Source organism: Copadichromis virginalis, linkage group LG4 (assembly GCF_057382275.1).
Source record: "Copadichromis virginalis isolate Kocher_CV1m ecotype Utaka linkage group LG4, C_Virginalis_male_GT1.1, whole genome shotgun sequence".
NCBI classification, from domain to species: Eukaryota; Metazoa; Chordata; class Actinopteri; order Cichliformes; family Cichlidae; genus Copadichromis; species Copadichromis virginalis.
This window is the reverse complement of record NC_140621.1, coordinates 12600944-12621165: the sequence shown is the minus strand read 5'-3', so window position 1 is coordinate 12621165 and position 20222 is coordinate 12600944. Positions and strand designations below refer to the sequence as shown.

At 39.7% G+C, this 20222-nt stretch overlaps 1 protein-coding gene across 1 annotated transcript in view; it reads right to left on the bottom strand.

Annotated features, from left to right (window-relative positions):
• Nucleotides 1-16547, bottom strand: part of arhgdig (Rho GDP dissociation inhibitor (GDI) gamma) — a 33928-nt gene extending 17381 nt beyond the window's left edge. Inside the window, exons 1-2 of the mRNA XM_085453645.1 lie at nucleotides 15905-16547; nucleotides 338-511 (exon numbers count right to left, since the gene is read on the bottom strand). Of these exons, the coding sequence (XP_085309771.1) occupies nucleotides 338-511; nucleotides 15905-15977 (247 nt within the window). The 5' untranslated portion in view covers nucleotides 15978-16547. The remainder of the gene's footprint in view (nucleotides 1-337; nucleotides 512-15904) is intronic.
• Nucleotides 16548-20222: the final 3675 nt, after the last annotated feature.

Below are 20222 nucleotides of genomic sequence, written 5' to 3'. Positions count from 1 at the left end.
AGTCATCTCCCCTCTCTTTGCTGCTTTTCCATTGTCTCATTATAGCCTTTCTTACAGAATTCAATGCTACTAAGCTGTAGATGAGGTGGTGCTGAGTTACAGCAGTGAGGGAGTCAGAGCTGTACTGATATCAGCTGCCATAACACTGGCTGCTGGGTTAGAGATGCTGAGACAAGCAGGTCCGTAGGAAGTGTGTGTGTGTGTATGTGCAGGTTTGTGCATCACAAATTGTTGTTGTAAGTGGATAGTATTAAAGTATAAAGCTGCAGTAAGACTGGGCACCAGCGTGATTCATGAATCTTCCTCTTCCACGGCCAAAGAATAAACACACACCAACCTGCCATCATTGCTTCTGGCCCCAGCAGGGTCTGCTTGTACTTCACCAGACTTTCATCATCCTTGTCCAGCTCCTGAATCTCCTGCAGGGACTTTTGAGCTGGAGGGTTGTAGTTGAGATTTCGCTCATCATCTTCCTCCTCGATGGGCAAGTCATTCTTTTCAGCAATCAGACCTTTGAGAAAGAAGAAAGAATATCATATTACAGATGCACATTTTCTTGCAGTTTGCAGGCTGGGTGGGACCAGTGTTTATATCATGTACATTTCCACCCCCACTTACTCACTGTCATCATCATGTTTTTTTTTTTTTCATATTTAAACCATTAACACTAAAAAAGGCTGTTTTTAAAAAGTGAATATTGTTACACTTCACACCTTTGGACTATTAATGTTTAGATGTGTTTACTTGCAGTTGCACTACATTAGCAGGATTAAAAATTCAAATTCAAATTTTATTTGTCACGTACACAGTCATACACAGTACGATATGCAGTGAAATGCTTGGACAACTGCTCGTGACCTAAAGAAAACAAAAAAGGAAAAGGCTATGAATAAGATAGGAAATAAATATGAAAAATTAAAAAGGGAAATAAATATGAAAAATTAAAAAGAGTAAATTTTACTAGGAAGGAATAAAATATAAATTAAAGTTAAAAAGGAAATAACTGTACAACACAAATTAGAATGAAGGGTAAATTTAACTGGGAAAGAATAAGATAAAATATATAAATTAAAGTTGAAAATAAAATAACTGTACAACAAAATACACAATATAGAACTATATAAGAATGTATGAAGAAATATAAATAAATATATACACAATAACAGCAGCTGTACAAGTATTAACTGGAAATGAAGAATATAATGTCCAGTGTTGTGCAATCCACATTATGTCTTCTGCAGTGCAAATATGCTTAAAGTGATTTAAGTGATGAAGTGAAAACAATGTCCAGAATGTCCAGTGTGTGTGTAAGAACTGTATGTGTGGGTCAGTACTGTGTGGTGGTGTGATTGAGAGACCGTATTAGCACAAACTAGCTGCTATATATTTTCTAGCTGAGTATTTCATCCATTTATTTTGGAAGCTTGTTTCTGCTACTAAAAAAAACAAACATTGCCATGTCAAAATTTTAACTTATTAGATTTTAACCTCCTAGGACCTGGCGTCCACATATGTGACATTTTAGGTTGTCTAAATTTTGTCTAAATTTGGCCTGATATCCACTTACGAGGACATTATACTGCCACTGTTCTAACAGAATTTAAAATCAGTGGCCTCTTATTTGGATCTCATTTTTCTCAGAAACAAAAATGAGGTAAAAAAAAAAAAAAAAAAAAAAAATCAGGTAATTCTTTGTTTTTACATTCATCAGGTCCAAATCACCCCAAATAGCAAAGGGAAATTAAAAATGCATGTCATAAAAGAGTTCGGGTCTTAGGAGGTTAAAATTATTTTGTTAATTTCAAGTCATTTTCCCAGAAAGTTTACATTAGTAAGTTGAAATTTTTACTTGTGGATGGGGAAAAATGTTTTTCCTTCTTTCAGTTGCAGAAACAAGCTTACATATAGCCTTTTATTTGTCTCATATTGTAGAGCATACTGTTCACATGCTATCCACATACTGAATAGCAACAAACAAACAGAGCAATGGTAGCGGTAGCAAGCTAAACACAATCTCAGTTGTGATTACAATTTTCAAAACTTGACACAGATGAGCACTTCTGAAACATTTGTAGTGTAAAACACAATGCTGTCCATGGCAACACATCTAATCTGAAGAAACGCCTGGTCAAGTACAAAATAAATAAAAGCTAAAGGGTGTATTGTATTTGGTAACCTGGTAGCCAAATGTTAGCTAATGTTAGCATGCCTCCTTCCAACTTTTAAGAAGTTGAACCCACAGCACATGATGATGAAGAAATGTTTATTCATGCACTGACATGTTGTCCAGGGAGTCTAATAAGCTGTTATCAGAAATATGTGTGGTTAACATTTTTACATTAGCGGCACTGAAATTTCTTATTAGCATGCTAGTTACGCTAAACATGTTAACCATATGTGAGATAGTATGCCTAAAACCTAAGTATACAGTAAGCAATAGTTGTCTAAGATTACTATTTAATACTGTTGTACGCAAACACTGTGACAATGGCATCAACATCACTGACATTATCAGACAATATGGAATTACTTTGTAAGCAAAAATTTGCACTCTATCATTCTAAAACAAGTAAAGTACCAATAAACAAGTAATTAGTACTAAATTCCAAGTACTGGTACAGGTATCAAATGTGAAACGTACTCAGCCCTTAATTACCGACCTACAAAATACCTTAGGTTTGACAAGCACCTGTATACTATCAAGAAGCCAGTTATAACTGTCTGCCTGACAGTCATCTAATTGCAAGTAAGGAGAACAACCCTGTCAGCAACTTTCCTCTGCAGTAAATATTTCTGTTATATTTCTCAGGCAACACAGGCAGGATTGCTTCATGTCAGCTATATGATGCCTTTTACTCCACATAAGTCTGCTGGCTGCATCCATCCGGAGTTTGATTTCATCAGGGATTTTGATTCAATACTGAAATTTACAGACATTCGATAATGTGTTCTGCAAGCCAAAATTTCATTTCAGCATCTCCATCTCATGTGCACCTCCAGAGAGCGATGCTTGCAGGCCGGAATAGTTATATAAATGAAAGGATGTGACCAGATAATGCCACATACATGAAAGCTTGTCAGCACTGGCTCATATTTACAGGGATGTACAAAACGTCTAAAACAGGTTGTAGAATTTTGTACATTAGATATCAATTAATTAATTTTTTTTAAGTTTAGTTTATTTTTACATAGGGACACATGTGTTATATGAACCAGGCAACACCCCACAACAAAACTAGATTGCCTGTCGCTAGTTAGGTATTTATAACAACGTTTCAGTTTAATTTTAAAATTTTTAAATTATCCCAATCAGGCTCTAGGTTTGAAGGCAAAAAATTCCACATACAAATACTCCGAATACAGAATATTGTTTGACAAACAAGAGGCAACTTGCCTTTACAACTACTATATCATGCTACTAGTTACTAAGCCCAGAACTTTCACAGGAACCACAAAGTCCCTGAGCTCATTTATGTATAAACATTTATGTATAAACTTTAGATTAGTGAATGTGATAAAATGATCAGAACTTAAAAGTTTCTAAAGCACTTTACACCCTTTTTCTCTCTTGTTAATGCAGGTGAATCATCAGAATGGGCCCTGATGAACTGATTTCATGTAGCTCCCGGGCAAAGCAGTGTGCAGGTTGTGAAACTTTTCTGGGCTGAGAAGGGCAAGAAAAGCCCCGATGGCATTACGGGCCTGTTGTCAGTCACTGATGACTACAAGCCTGTAGTTCTTAAATCTCCTATATCAGTGCATACAAATCTGAATGTGTTCCAGCTTGCCTGTAGGTCAGGCAGGATTTTCATGATGTATTGGGCACTCTACTAAATATGATTCTGGCACATTTAGAGGGTGCAAAAACCTTTGCACCCTTTTTTAATTTAATTCTTCTTCAGCTTATATTTCTATTTGAGACCTGTGAGGATTCATATCATTGATCCTGACTTGATATGTGGTTATAGCATGTGATGGTTGATGGCATTTTATCCAATCTTCTCTAATCTTCTTTCCTCCACTGGACCACCACAGGAACATGTTCTTTTGATGATTTTGTTTGTGCTCTATACTAATGAGTGTGAAAGCCAGGTACCATATTCTTAAGTAGGGAGTGCAATTGTCCTTCTTGGACTTATCAAAAACTATGGAGATGATCGTGGATTTTAGGAAGAAGCCTATAACCACCTCCCCTGTGGTGATAAAGGATACATGTGTGGAGTCTGAACTGATTATAAGCTGGACTTTGAGCTTCAGGTGGATGCTGTAGCCTCCTAGTGCATATACTTTTATCACAAGCTTTTCTTTTTCATGTCAACAGCACTTTTATGAGACATTCTTTGGTCGCGGGTCACTGAACCTAAAAAACAAAAACAGACTTCAAGCTACGTACAATGTGCAGCAAACTTGCAGATGTGACCCTGAAAGACCTTCCTTGCCTGTGCAAGGTTAGGACACTGACTGCCTGATGAGCGCACTGGATTTATTTATGTTCTGCTACTAATTGTGACTAAAGGGTTTCCCAGCGATTGAGTGTGTTGCTCACTAACAACTACTTTTGATCATAAGGTGATTGCACAGGTTGCCTGATAGAGGCAACCTTGCAAACAGTTCCAGTTTGATTTGGACTGACTGCAGTCACTCTCAGAGATTGTTGAAGGTTTCCACATAATTGCTGCCTAAGTTATAAATGCAGACAGATTGCCAACCTATTGCCATCAGTCTGAATGAGTCTTTGTCAATGAGCACATCTTGGGGGAATTGGCTCAGTTTTCTTCCAGCTGGTTATAATCTGGTTATGTTCCTGTAGAGCAGGAAGGTTGCTGAGTACAAATGTAATAGCTAAATGTGAATTTCTGTCCATGTAGAGAGCAATCGATGGGTGATTTTCAATGATTTATTTCAGTAAATTGCTCTATAATCAGAAACACGCTGCATTTAATGGCGAACTTGAGCCCATTCAATGACAGACTGATAGCAAACTGACTTCATCTTATGGCAAAATTAATGACAGGTTTTAGAGACAGTGTTGGTGTATTTGATCTCATTTTGCAGCAAATAAATAACTGAACTGGCATCATTTTTATTGGATACTCAGATATTGGCAACTGGCATAATTTGGAGTTGAAGAAAATGGTTTAAATTACAATCGCAGTCATATCGCATAGTCAGTGAAGTATTCTGATAATATTGATCATATTGCTGGGTGCCTGTTTAGTCCACCTCTACAAGCCCCTCCTTATCAAAGGATTTAAGTTGCCTCTGTGTGGCTGCAGATAACATATGGCAAAGTGCAAATATATACAAATATACTCAAAAACCTATACATCCCAGCTGACATTTGTCTTTTGAATGAATCCCTGTATTCTTAATGTTGCATTGCCTTTTTATTGCATTTTGTTTGATGGTTATGTGATTTCTGCTGATTGTACAAAAAAATTAATTTCCCCTTTAGATTGATACAGATATCCTTGATCCTTTGTAACCACTTTACAAAGAATAATGTAGCTTTGAAGACAATAAAACATTTTCTCATTAATGGACAAACGTTTTATTCATGCTGCTTATATTTCATCACAGCCCATCAGTCATATTGGACATGCTGGAATAAAATCCCTCTCTCTCTTGTTTTAAAAAATTACATTTTATGATTGAAGTTAGCAGCACATTCTTTCTAACTTCCACCCCCCACACACACAAACATACTGAGACAGAAGAAAGATAATTTCTTACATAGAGACATAACACGGTTAGAGACACAGATGCACAATGCATACCTCTAGACCCCAATTATATGTAGAAGAGAAAACGCACACAAACTGTGCCACGCACATCTATTTAGTGCCCAGTAACAGCCCCGTGTAATAACCTCTGGTTCTGTTTTTACTGTTCATAATGAGATGACACAGTGTACATCACCCCAGAGCTGTGTGTAGAGGTAATTGGATGATATGGGGGAGTACACAAACGAACGCACTTGCTTACACACAAAACACAGAGATGCACGCAAACTGAGCGGTACCTGTGCACTGTCCTTTGAATGCGTGTCTGTTACTTACAGTAGCACCCCACCCAGTCAGGGCCAAACACGGCTGCCTTCACCTATTACCATGGCAACACTTTCAACTCTGCTTTCAGTGACATCATCCTTAAAGTGCATCTTTTTTATATGACCATATATACAGCAAGAGAGCCATCGTGAATCAGCTTTAATACTGCACATATGTTTGTAAAACGAGATGTTTAATGGTTATATTCTTTTCCTGAACCCATGTTAAGTTATTGCTAGACAGCTAATTCCCTATCATCACTTACCACACTAATGTTAATAGTTATGGAGCACTAAAAGCAATGATCTTGACTTGACACATGATTTCTTCATTTGTAGTTAGTCATCGTTGTTTAATTAAGCGAGTAAGTAATAAGCCATCCATTTGCTGTACCCACTTATCCTTTTAACAGTGTCACAGGGGGCTGGAGGCAATCCCAGTTGACACTGAATGAGTGGACAGACAGCCAGTCAGTCACAGGCCTGACACACACACACACACACACACACACACACACACAGACAAAGAACCGGTCATGTTTATATTGACAGGAAAATTAAACTGCAAAGACAACCCACGCAGGGACGAGAACAACATAAAGTTTACACACACAGGCCGCTGTTGGCCTATTGGCTTGTAATGAGGCTAGAAACAGCTGCCACAAAGCACCACAGGTGACTTTAGGCACATCAAAACATTTTATCTAAATGTGCCACTAAAAATTCAGTCATTACACTTTTCATCGTAAGAAAGTTTACTCACAAGGTCAAACTCAAGAGTAACTGCCATGCTTTTAAATAACTGGCAACATCAATTAGTACAATTTCTTACTTCCCAAAACCGCCAAGAGCTTTTCCTGGATTTTAACATTAAATATGCATATACTGTGAAGCATTATAGACTAGGACAGCAACAGTCGCCAACACTAACACAGAAGTGGAGTTCTCAAAACTACAGTTCCTTAAATGTCTATTTCAGGCTGAAGTCAAACTCCCATGTTAAGATGCCCAACCTTGGAATAAAAAACAAGCACAGAGCCTAGTCCAATACCAGATTTGGATTAAATTACCTTGGTTCTTTTTATATAACACTGCCTTTTAAAATGTGCTAAGGCCTGAAGATATGCATTATTAGGGACATGGCCTCTTTGACCTACTTGTGGAGCCGGTACCTGTGTCACCTCTAATTTAAAGTTAATTTGACTCACTGAACTAGAACTCGTGGCTGTGTTTGTGCCTACAGGAGTATTTTAATACAATTATGTATGGGACAGTGGCGCGGCTGCCCCTCTGTTGGTCTTCCTTGGTCTCTTGTGTTCTGGGGGCCTCTGGATATCTGGGGCCTGGATCTCCTCCATACCTGCTTCATACCCTGGAGGACGGGGCTATGGCTCCCCACACTCCCTAGCAGATCGTTACATGGAGAAACCTTTGGAATGCAAGCATGCTGATCCACACAGGTATGCACACAGGTGTACACACGGGTGTTCACAGACACGGACTACAGCTTTCTTGGCTGCTGCCTCAAAGCACATTGTGCGCTGTCTATCTTGCGTGCTGCACAATATCGTTTATTATTTAGTATCTACTGTTATCTACTGCTAGCTAGTTTATTGTGATGGTGCTGTTTTTTTTATTATGTTGCTCTTTGTTGTTTGCTTTCTCTTCTGTTTTTTTCTCCATACAGGTGATCCAGGTGTTTTGTTTGTTTGTTTGTTTGTTTGTTTTCTTTCTTCCCCCCCTTCTCACCGTCTCTTCTCCCCTTTGGTTTTCTTTCTCTCCCTCTCTTTCTTTCATTCTTTCTCCCTGTCCTATCCCCCAGTCATGTCTGTCCCGTTTGTAGCAACTGAAAATAAAATAAATTCCTAATTATAATAAAGGTCAATCAAATGGACCAATATGGCAAGGCCATGATGATCCACTTGGTAAAATAAATCCGCTTGGCATCTTTCTTGGCCTTAAGACAACAATTCTGATGGCTAAAGATCCAAACGGGACACGAAAAAAAAAAAAAATAATAATAATAATAATAATACAATTATGTAACAAATAATGAACCTTAGCTTGGTTAATTAACAGACCCTTCAATCTTTTAATGATCTAGTTTGATCTAGTTACTTATTAGCATATAACAGTGGTATGACTTTTACAGATTAAAAATTATGGTTATGTGTTTTTCTTCATTTAAATTTTTACTAGTGACTGATTTTATTTTCAGCAGAACCCGGACCAGCTTATCTAGCACTACTGTCTCTCAATAGTCTCCCACCAAAGATAACAGATTTATTCACAATGCATGTGCTCAACCGGACAAAGCTGTCCTCCCTTTAATAGAAAACTGACATATTTCTTTGTCTCCAAGTCAAGCAGAGTTAAACCTGTTTCCAGAGACAATAGCTGCATGTGCCACAAGATGGCAATAGTTTAAAGGATGAATGCAAAAAGGAAGATTTATGGCACAAACCTTTGAGATGCAAGGAGAGTGACTGCTTTCACTTTAGTACGCTTTAATGATTTCTATTTTTAAATTCACTAGGCAAGTATGTCTTGCCTTGCTTGCCCTGGCCAAACACAGCTGGCATACGGTTTGTACCATAGATGCAACTGGCTAACTAGCTGAGGTAAGTTAACTTAGCTGTCCATATTTAATCTAAATATAGTCATTTCTGACCCCCAAACAATGATTTTCATCATCATTCAGTGAGACTAAGCAAACTTTCTAGTTGAAGAGTGTTTTATTTTAATACAATACCTAAGTAAATCATTTTACATTGTTGGTAAAAATCTCTCTTACTTGCATAGTTACATTTAAAATCATGTGGCATGTAATATATGGATGGTTCATGTCTTCATGAATGATTCAGCCACCTGTATTTACATATGAAACCCTGCAGTACAAGCAGCACGTGAGTGTGTACGTGCTCGTACATTAACACACACTGCAGGGCAAACGTGTTTCTGAGCTGCTATTTAAACCAGTTTCCTCTCTGACATCTGAGAGCTCCTCTTTGATCTCCAGACTGCTGACCTGTCACACTAACTGAATCAATTACCATTTATTTTAAAAAGCAGGATATAGTCCACAGTGAAACAGCCTGAGTGTTTTAACATGGATTCCTTTTGAAGTTGTAGCATTTGATGGAAACTTGTCAAGCTTAGCAAAATATCTCCTCTGTTTGAACAGGTTACATTTTGACATAGGTTATATTAAATCTGTCCCAGTTAATCTGGTTCCTTATGGTGACATTGATGCAAAATACATAGACGCAAAGTTTTCTAAAGATAAAAATCTTACAGAAAGAAAAGCTCTGTTTTTGTCCAAAAGTGATTCAGAAGCTTCATTAAATCTAAACATGCAGAGCTATAAACTTCCCATATTGTGTGAATCAGAGTGTGTCCATGTGGTCCTCCAACTGTCTCAGCCCCCATCTGTGAAGTGGTATTTACTGGTGGATTTTCTTTGATGCTCATAAAACTGCATCATTAACCCACTTGCTTTCCAAACTATCGTCAGCTTCACTGAACATACTCGCTGCTAAACGCTACAAGTTAGAACCAGCCCTTTAAAATAAATATTAAAATCACAGATTTTGGTGTATCGAATGTATGTTTTCAGTTTGTTTTTGTCTTGTTTTTTAGAAAAAGGATGAAGAGAGTGCTTCAAAGAAACAAAAGATACTCGTCACCCCTAAAATGAACTTTATTGCTATTCCACAGAGTAGGTATTTATTATTCATGCGAATTTCTAGGTGCCTCTAGCTACAGTCTGAGAAACAGAAATTGATACTTAAGTCACTGTGTCATTAGTTATTTTCTTCGTTTTTATTTAAATAAATGCAAATTTCAGTTTTTAAAATGCAAAAACCCAGTAGTCAAATCTCAAAGTTTAATAGTGTTTAAAGGAAGAATTAAAGCCTTGCATATGTAAGTAGAATCACAAGACACATCTGCCGGCATTTACAGCTAAACCAACATGTTTAGTGAAAGTCAACACAGCAATCTGTTTGGCGGAGGAGAGGGGGCTTCAGGGGAAGGAGGATACAGAGAGGACTGAACACATGAGAGCTGAAATGTATACTAATGGAGGCATGAGTCACAAACATGAGTGCACGCATTAAAGTTGTTCTTTCATTGGTTCCTTGGTGATGCATGTCTACCAAATCTACAGTATAGTTGATATACTTCGGATAATTTTTTAAAGGTTTAGCAGAAATTAATAGCAATAAAAACAATTAGAAACATTACTTCTCAGCTGATTTAACATGACAGCGTGAGGTTTCTCTGTGAGTGACTTTGTGTTTCTGACATCTGGTTTCAAGATGCCAAACTCTGGGCTTCCAAACTAATAATGGGTGATGTGGCAACCTCCATTTATGTCAAACATATGGCCAGAGGGCCAGAACTGGCCTGCTGAAGACCCCAATCACACTGGACTGCTTTGGAAAACGTGAAGAAGAGCAAATATTTTTGACTTTTAATTCCATTTTCATAAGGTTTACAACTTTTCCTATCAATAAAAACCTCCTTGAAGGCCATTTATACTAAACCAAAGTAACTAAATAGTAAATAAACAATAACATGAGAAGAGTTCCTGTTTTTCACTATGTAGAATAATGTAGTAGAAATGTGTAATTTTTATAGTGAGTCCTCAGTAGAATTTTTTTAAACCACACATCTGTTACTTACAGTGCTAACAGATTTCTTCCATTTACTACACCAGCATTTCTTTATCATGTAGAAAAACTGAAACTTACTGTGGAAACGTTTTTTTCTTATAAAAAGATATGTGAGCGATTAAATGCGTAGTAAAACATCTTTACACTGACAGAAGGGGGAGTTTCACTGGTCTGACCCACTTAAGGTCTAAGTGGGTTGAATACGGCCTGCGATATAAAATATTTCCAGTTTTTAGTTTTAGCTTAGCTATTCTTAAAAAGCTGCAGGCTGGAGTGGATTGTGGACAAATGAGCTGTTCATCTACACAATGGAGGCTCTGGGATGAAAATCCAGGTTAAAAAAATAAATCTTCTTTTGATATTTATTTAAAATAACATATCGCAAATGGAGCATTGTCTTGTAAATGGAAAAGGAACCTTATTGTGAGTAATCAAAGTTTCACGTCCACGACGTTCCTGCGTCTGTTTGCATAATTGCTTCCTGTCTGCCCCCTCATCTCTTAACCCAGATAACTGTTCACTGTGTCAGAAACACACTTATTCTTCTTTGTGTGTTCGATGTACGTCTGTGACAGAGCGTGTGTGCCCTCAGTGTTGATGTGCTGGGGGGGTCTATAGTCCTTTGAGACACTCTGTCACTGCTCTGTTCTAATACTATAACGAGACCTCTGGGATGCACACGCAGACTTATATACAAAAAGACACACATAGCTGAAAATAAAAAGGAAGCTTACAGGCCTCTGCACAGCCAGTAACAGCTATAATATGACTGAAAAAGGCTGTAAAAGCATATCGGGAGACTGTGCAGGCAGGGTTTGTTTCCATCTGTGGAGCTGCTGGCAGAGTGTGGTCTCTCCTGCCACAAATGACTGCACTTGATCCGTCACCTCTACGATTTCAGAGGGGTGATGCAGACATCCTGTCAACACTGGAGACACTCGTAACACTTAATCATGCTAACCAGCAAAGCACTGTAATCTCTGTCCCCGTTTTGCCCTGCTGATGAAAAGCTGAGATGACAAATAAATGAGACCAGCTGCTGGTCATATTGGCACATTCATGAGTGACAGTCCGTCTTTGAAATAACATAATGATACTGCAGACATCATTCAGTATGATTTTCACCTGCAGTTTGCAAAGTGCTCAACTTCCTTTAACCTCTGAAAATTCTCTTTTACTCATGACAAAAACTATAAAGTGTGCTATTGTTATTAGAAGAACACCATGCATGCTAAATTGTTTACATCTGTTTTCCTAAATTAAATCAAAATTGACTGCAATCATAATGTGGGGTTTCTTCATATCATCGCCATCTGCAGCCATCAAAAGTTTTTCAGTAAACCCGCTTATTCTGTCAAAACCCAGATCTCAAGCAGGACAGCATCAGTAATAAATCTCTATTATGAGACAAAATTGGCTGATTGCTGGATCAAGAAAATTCCTCCTTATATGTGAGCCAAGTCAAAAGAGGCTGAAAGGTTGAAAATGTCATTTTCACCATACCTTCTAAATGAACCCAAACATAAATGTGGAAATCAACTAATGCAATTTGTTCTGACATTAGGCAGTATATCCCCCTAGTGGCTGTGATCCAATTCTCATTCAATTTAGTAAGTAAATAAAAAGTAACAAGAAAGAGCAGCGCTGGCTTTTGCCAGAAAGTAAAGTCAATGTGTCATCCTCCAGTTCCAAGACGCTTGTGGTCATAACACCATGGTGCTGTTCAGCAAAAAAAACCCTGACTCACTGCATATAAATTTAACAAAAATGAAATTTAACAAACCTCTAATAAATAAAGTCGAAATTCAGGTGCCCCTTTTTGTCATACTGATGCTCTCCCTCTGTTGTCTCCCCCTGCTGACCATCAGAAGGACTGCAGAAGGACTGCTGAGCTCCGTATTCTTGAAAATTCACAAACTAAGGTTTGCCATATATTTAATGTTGCGATAATTAAATGTAGTTCAATTACGATTATTATTTCAGTTCAGTTCAGTTTTATTTATTTAGCATCACTTCACAGCGACACTTGCCTCAAGGCATTTTATATTGTAAGGTGAAGATCCTGCAATATAAGAGAGAAATCCCAACGTTCAGATGGCCAACTATGAGCATGCACTTGGCGACAATGGGAAGGAAAAACTCCCTTTTAACAGGAAGAAGCCTCTGTGAACCAGCTCAGGGAGGCCATGTGCTGCGACCGGTTTGGGATGAAGAGAATGAGAAAGAAAGAGAAGAGAAAAGAAAAGAAAAGGGAGAAGACAAATGTTAACATAGTGTTAATTATGGCAAATGTTAAATATGTAGTTGTGGTATATGGACACATATGGACTACAGAAGAACTGTTCCGTCCATCATAGCAGGTCGAGTAGCCGCCTGAAGCTATAGCAACATAACTAATGGTAGATTCAGGGTCACCTGATCCAGCTCTAACTACACGCTCTATCAAAAAGGAAAGTTTGAATCCTAATCTTAAAAGCAGAGAGGGCGTCTGTCTTCCCAATCCAACTTGTATTACTGCTAACACAGCAATGGCATCTTTACCTTGCAAGCTAATGTATCATTATGCTTGATTATCCACTGGCTTTCGCAAATTTAGTCATATGAGCAGACTGGGGAAATGAACCTGCACCCTTTAATCATCATCCTCTTTTGTTAATGTTTGGCACACACGCACACACAGACACCCAGGCGCAGTAATATGTCCACAGCTGCTCTGTCAGCCTTGATGAGACAGCAGGTTGTCTAATTGACTGACTTGATTGCCCTCATATGTGTCTGTTCACCCATAAAAACCTCATTTATCACTAATAGGACAAAAAAAAGGAGGCGGGATGATGAACGTAAACAGATACCAGGGATAGCTCAGTAGGTAGAGTGGTTGCCCCATGATCGAAGGTCGGGGTACGACTCCACTGAACAGCTACCCTGAGGTACCCTGAGCACACTGCTCCCCGGGCGCTGCATTGGTGGCTGCCCACTGCTTCACTGTGTGAATGGGTTAAATGCAGAGGAGTAATTTCCCTACGGGGACTAACACATACACATTATTATTATTAGATACAGTGGTTTTCTTAGATCTCTTATCTGGCACCTGACAGCATGTGTGCATGCAGACCTGAGTGGTGGAAGTGAGCAAGAGACGGCAAGACAGGGGAAGGATTAGGGAGGGAAACGCGGAAGTTATGTTGTTGAATCTAAAGAGAGAATAAAGAATATTTGGATGAAAAAGAGGGGCAGACGTGAAGGAAGAAGGAGGCAGGTATGGAGCATCAGCTCTATTCAGATGGAAAAAAAGGAAAAAAGTGACAGTATAAACGAGAAAAGAGGGGGAAGCAAGCATGGGAATCATGTGGGTTATAAAATGCAGAGGGACTAGAAAAGAAAAGAGATTTCCATGAGGCATTTTCAAGGCCTGCTGCTCGCTGTGTGAGACAGTGTTTGTTGATTGACAGCTCAGGAAAAGCGTTCAGCCACTTGGGCCTCACCCACTCATCCAGTGTCTCTCTCTGTATCTGCCACACATACACACAACACTCTTTGTAAAATATCGTGAGCTGCTCCCTTTTCTTTCCAGGTAACACCTGCTGACAGAACACGTCAATCTCAAGGTATCCCTCTGCTTTCTTTGTTTTTTGGTGATGTTTATTTTTTTTTCCAATACAATAAATCCCCATCTTCCTTCTGCCCAGTTTCTTCCTCACCTGCTCTAACCATTTCCACCTTCCCTCTTTGCTCTCTTATGTTTCTTCGCTCTCTTTCCACCACAAACTCCACTGATATGCTTCCCATTCATCCTAGCTTTATCATTTTGCTCCTTCGTCTTGCCGTTTATCTTCCAACTCAGTCACCTCCCACGTTCCTATCAAATTCTCCTACACGTCCTCAAAATTCTGTCCTGGCCAAATGACGATATTTGATGTGTCATATCCACAGGGAAAAAAATGTACAGAGGATGCAGGGTGCAGATTTTTTTTGCATTTATCTTCAACAAGAAACGATGCAAAGATTACCACAGTCAGATTTTGATTGTAAGGAACTAGTAAGTGTAGCATGTTTAAGGATATTGGACATGATATGATGAATGCATCTAAATGAAGGCATGGAAGCATGAGCGAGTAATTTTACTTTGAAAATCCTAATTAAAGGTAGATTAACAGAGAAAAACTGTCTTCAGTTCGAGAAATGAAAAGCAGCTGAACTTTAGGCCGCCCGAAACTGAAGCACTGAGCATTCAGTCTGCAGGAGAAACAAGCTGAGAGCTGAGAGCTGTAACACTGCTGCACACCTGGAGCGGCACGATCACGTCAAACTGCTGTTTGAAATTCATACAGTTAATAGAATAGATTATCTGTGCCTTTCTTGGCTCTGAAGCACATTACTTCTCCACTTAAGAGACCTCACTCTCACCGCTCCTGTGGCTCTGTCCTTAAATCATGCTCGTTTTTCTTTTCTAAACCTTATAAAACACACACTTATACACACACCTGTGTGAAGGGAAACCCCAGCGCTTTACCACCATCTGGTACTGCACCAGGGTTCAACAATACTGCAGTGTAACAGACACGCTCGCACAGTTTTATCTTGCATTTATTATAGTTTTGCAAATGCAGAAGATGCTGTTAAAAGTAATGCAGAACGTTGGTGATGTAATATGACTCCTGCATACTCTGTGTAACCTTCTAAATGCACACACACCCACACACTAACGCACACACCTTTTTCCCTCACCATTCCCATTAATGAACAGACACATTTTTACAAAAAATGTCAAAAGCTGGCAGCATGCATGCAGATGCACATAAAGACATGCGCATGCATACACAAGCCACACACATGCACACAAAGAGACACGCGCAGGATACTGTAAGATGTGATCAATAGCTATTGATCTGCCACCTTTGGCTTGTCTTGGCAGCGCTTCATGTCAGACATAAAAATGTCCACACCCGGAAGAATGGAGACAAATTGCACACAGACTCACAGATACACACACACATACACATATGAACATCTCTTAAACACACACACAGAAATTAGATTTTATCTCTAAATCATGAAAATTCAGCACAAATCGATAACTGATTAGCAGCAACATTAACTTCAGTCACTGAAGTTACATTAATTCACACACACAAAGACACACACACACACGCTCGCGTGCACTTCTTCATCGCCTCACCTCTGTAGCACATAGTTAGCCAGAGCAGCTCCAGCACCTGACCGCCAAACTCACACACATCCAATCCCAGCATGGTGCCTCTCTGCGGGGCTTTACTCTGTGAGACGGCAGGCTGAAGTAGAACCAGAGAACCTCCACAGGTAGCAACAAAGTGGCAGAGCAGGGATCGATTAAAAAAAAAAGAATCCACAGAAGTGTTTGAATAGAAAGAAAAGAGGTCAGGCAAGCATCTCTTCCTCTGAGGAAATAACAAGAAATACGTATTTACAGGTGTAGAGGGTTAAAGAGAAAGAGGTCCGGCGTGAGAGAAACAGCAGAGGGAAGCAAGGAGGTATCCTTGGGTGTGGGTGTGGATGTGATAGGATGTGTGTGAGCTAGGAAGAGAGAGAGAGTGAGAGGGTGGAGGGAGGTCGAGGGAAGGGAAGCAGCAGACGTGAGAAGCAGCCGGCTTTCTGCGCTGCTTCTAGTCTTACATACACTAGAGTTTAGTGACAAAAGGAAAAAAAGAGATCTAAAGGCTGAGGATGCTGTCAGCTGTTTCTGGATGCAGTAAGGGTGCTGGAAGAACAGCGGTAGGCAGACGCTGGCTCAGCCGGCAGAGCTGTCTGCAGTTTAGTGTGTGTGTGAGTGTGAGTGTGTGCGGTGCTCAGACGCTGGCTATCGATTCGCAGACAAGCATGGAACCCCTCCCCTCCTGCATCCCTCCCTCCCCTCCTCATGCCATCAGCCCAGCGACTGCAATGAGCTCATCCTTTTACCCCCCCCACCCACACACACACACACACACACACACACACACACACACACTCTCCCCCTCCCTCCTCCGCTCTTCCTTGCATCCCCTCCTTCCTTTCTTCCACACCTCACTCCTCGCGCCCCCTCCAACTCTCTCATGCTTTCAATTCCCCTCTTCGTTTTTCATTACTTTTACGAATTCTCACGTGGCGTCCGCTCTCTCCTCCTTCACCTTTGTATCACAGTGTCAAGCCAACTCTCTCTCTGTTTCCCTATTTATCTCACTTCCCCTTTCCTTCAGCTTCATCTTGTTCTTTATCTCCCTCTGGCTTTAAGTGACCACGCCCTGTCAGCGGCATGCTTCAATCACGACGGTCACTGTCATTCTTTGTCTTTCAGTCTTTTTTATATATCACTGTTTTGGCTCCCTATCTTTTCTTCAGATACCTCTGATGCCACGAGGGAGGTTGTGGTGCTGGAGAATACAAAAGGATTTGCTTCCCCCACTTGATAATCAGACACACTCCTTTTCACTCATGTCTACGCACACATGCCTTCTTATTTTGTCATTCAGGGGTTGTCCAGCTGTCACCTAACATACTACTGAAGGCAACTTCTCTATTTCCCTGCTTCTCACCCTCTCAGAGTCTGCTAGCAGTTTGCATGATGTTGTTTGAAGTCATCAGGAATGACAGTAATAATAAAAAAGGAAGTTTATTAGCTTGACGCTTATCAAAACCCAGCATTACAAAGTGTTTTGCATGTGGTCATGCATGAATACAGAGGCTGGCATCTGGAATAAAACTGAGTAAAATCAAACATGGTACATCAAACATGCATTTTGCCACCATGACTTCAGCAACTGATTTCTGGACTTGGCATTTTGAAGCATCATTGCTTTGCTGTTTTTGGCCACCTTAGCACTAGCTATCAGCGGTTGCTTGCTAGTGCTAAGCTAGTGATAACAGAGCAAAAGGGCACTGGACTTCACTCAGCAAAAATTTCAGGAAAAGTTTTTGGATGAGCTGAAGGCCAATTACAATGATTAGGAAGAGGCCAACAACACCAACATGATTTAGTAACTCAAATTAGTGAATGTGAGGTCTTTGCAGAAAGCAGCTAGCTACAACTCTTGAAATACCTGCCGATCAAAGTGACCACACCCCTAACTATGAGCCTTAACAAAATAGAAAAGTTAAAAAATAAAAAATAAAAAAGAATAAATAAATTACAAACTCTCATACAGTCGTCACAACAGCAGACAGTGATAATCTAATTGCTTATTTTGCGAGTGTAGACTGTATAACCGGTGGACATAGTCATTGTTACGTCACCTAAAGTGCCATTTTGAAGCCTCAAGATGAGCGTTTTCGCTGTTCCACCATCTTGAGAGGAGAGTTGGGTCTGATTGTGGCACTGAATGCTTGACTATCGATTCATGATTGACTGGTTTGCTAATGAGAAAGCACTTTGAGACTGCAGTTTGCCCTCCAATTTGAAACATAGTATGGCCAAAATTTACAAAATAGATGTAACTTTTTAATTCACTGACCCAAAATGAATGACCGAGCCCATAAACTCATCAGGAAAGTCTTTAGAGGGCTCAAGTTAGAAAGCTGTTTTCACATAGACTTCTATAGGACTGGAAGCCTTTTTGCAAACACAGCTATCGCCATCTGGTGGTCTTTAGATAGAATGCAGGTTTAAGACACTTCTGTATTGGTTTCATTTTTCAGACCTGAAGCTACAAGCACGTCTAATGCTTCCTGTATCTGGGAGCCAATACTCATGTGGCCATTAGAGGAACTGCAGTTAATTTTTCAGCTTGAGAGAAGTTGTTGATTGAAACAAACCAAGTAAACAGCAACAGGAATAACTCAATAGTTAAGAATAAAATCTAAGTTAAGAATAAAATTTTGAAAAAAAAATGTTACAAACACATTCTTATAAAATACGTCTTCAACAATAACTTGAAAGGGTTTATTGATGCAGAAAGCTGGACTTTCTCTTGCAAGTTGTTTCCTTCCTGACAATCTCAGGCTGCGGACTGGTTGGTAAGGGGACAACAGCTTATATTCTGGGGTGAGGGCATGATATAATAATAAAAACACTGTTTAGACAGAAGCTGTGGAATTCAAATTTAGACAATTCTCCAAATATATTTAACTGTATTGCACAATTCCAGTCTGTATGCCAGCCCTTACATGTTTTTCCCATTAGAGCCAGTCTTTAAAGTCAAGCAACAATCAGTGGGGAAAAAAATCAAAAACACCCACAACACAATAAATTCACATTAAAAAAAATGTCTATTTTATATATGATTTTAGAACAAAACCAGACGCATGCACCCAAACAGGCTATGTTTGACAAACGTAAGTCCCTGGATCGGTGACTAAGTTCACATTTCACTGAAGCTGTTCCTTCCATGAAAAATATCCCATCAAACTTCATCTTAAGGTTTGTCGTGTCTGTGCAAATCTGTCATTTTCAAACGGTTAACAGCAGTAAAATCTGATTTAATGCCACTGCCTCGCCCGAACAGTCACCCCCGTCAGTGTCTGCGGTGAGCCTCTGTCCTCAAGAAGCTGTTCCATAAACTCATTATATTCATATCACTTTATGGAAAAATAAATCAGCAGCAGTAGTGGGGCGAGTGGTATCTATAAAATGTGTGCTCGAACACGCCAGCCATGAATGAGGTCATAAAGAGTGTGTCGGTGGAAGGGCCCCCCAGGGTTTAGCGTAACCGTATTTCACCTCAAACAGGAATAGCAGAGCTATTACAGGGAGGGCGTGGTATGAAAAGAAAAAAATCAAACAGGGAACTCTTGGACACTGCTGGCATAATGGACAGGTTTTTGACAGGGCTCCCACACAAACGCAAAGCAGGAGATGAAGCATCGCCAAATATGTTTCCAAAACAACTTCCTTCCAAGTCAAAGACTAGAAAATATGGTGAAGCATATCTTCCCTTTGGCTTCACCTGCACAAGTGCCAAGTGCGACATAATTAGATTTCCCTGCATCTGGAGCACTCGCTAATATCAGGCTGATCCTGCCGTAATTTCTTCCCCCTGTCCAAATCATGTTTTTAAACTCATTTTGCACAGAGCCACTGTAGAAATTCATCTCATGTAAACAATGTGGCGCACAGCGTGACGTGAAAAAAGGCACATACCTTTGATGTTGCGTGACGAAGTCTGTATTCCGCGTCCACACATAAACGCACAAACTGAGTTTTCAGTGATTTGAAACGCTGTTTACGTGTGGACGAAAGGCCCAAACGCATAGAAACAGCTGCGTTTTCAAAAATATCCGTGTAGGTGTGGATGTAGCGTAAAAGAGTTAGTCGTTTATTTTATTGCTACCTGTAAATGATTGCAGTTTACTTTTATTTGTTTAATTGTTTACTAAATGTTTGAGGTGTGAAATAAACCACAATGGAGTCCAAAAACAAAAAATTTGTGTGTGTGGTTGAAGGATGTGATCTCACAAAGCTAAGCAGGGTTGGACTTGGTTAGTACTTGGATGGGAGACTGTCTGGGAATACCAGGTGTTGAAGGATGTGTCTGTGCGGGGGGGGG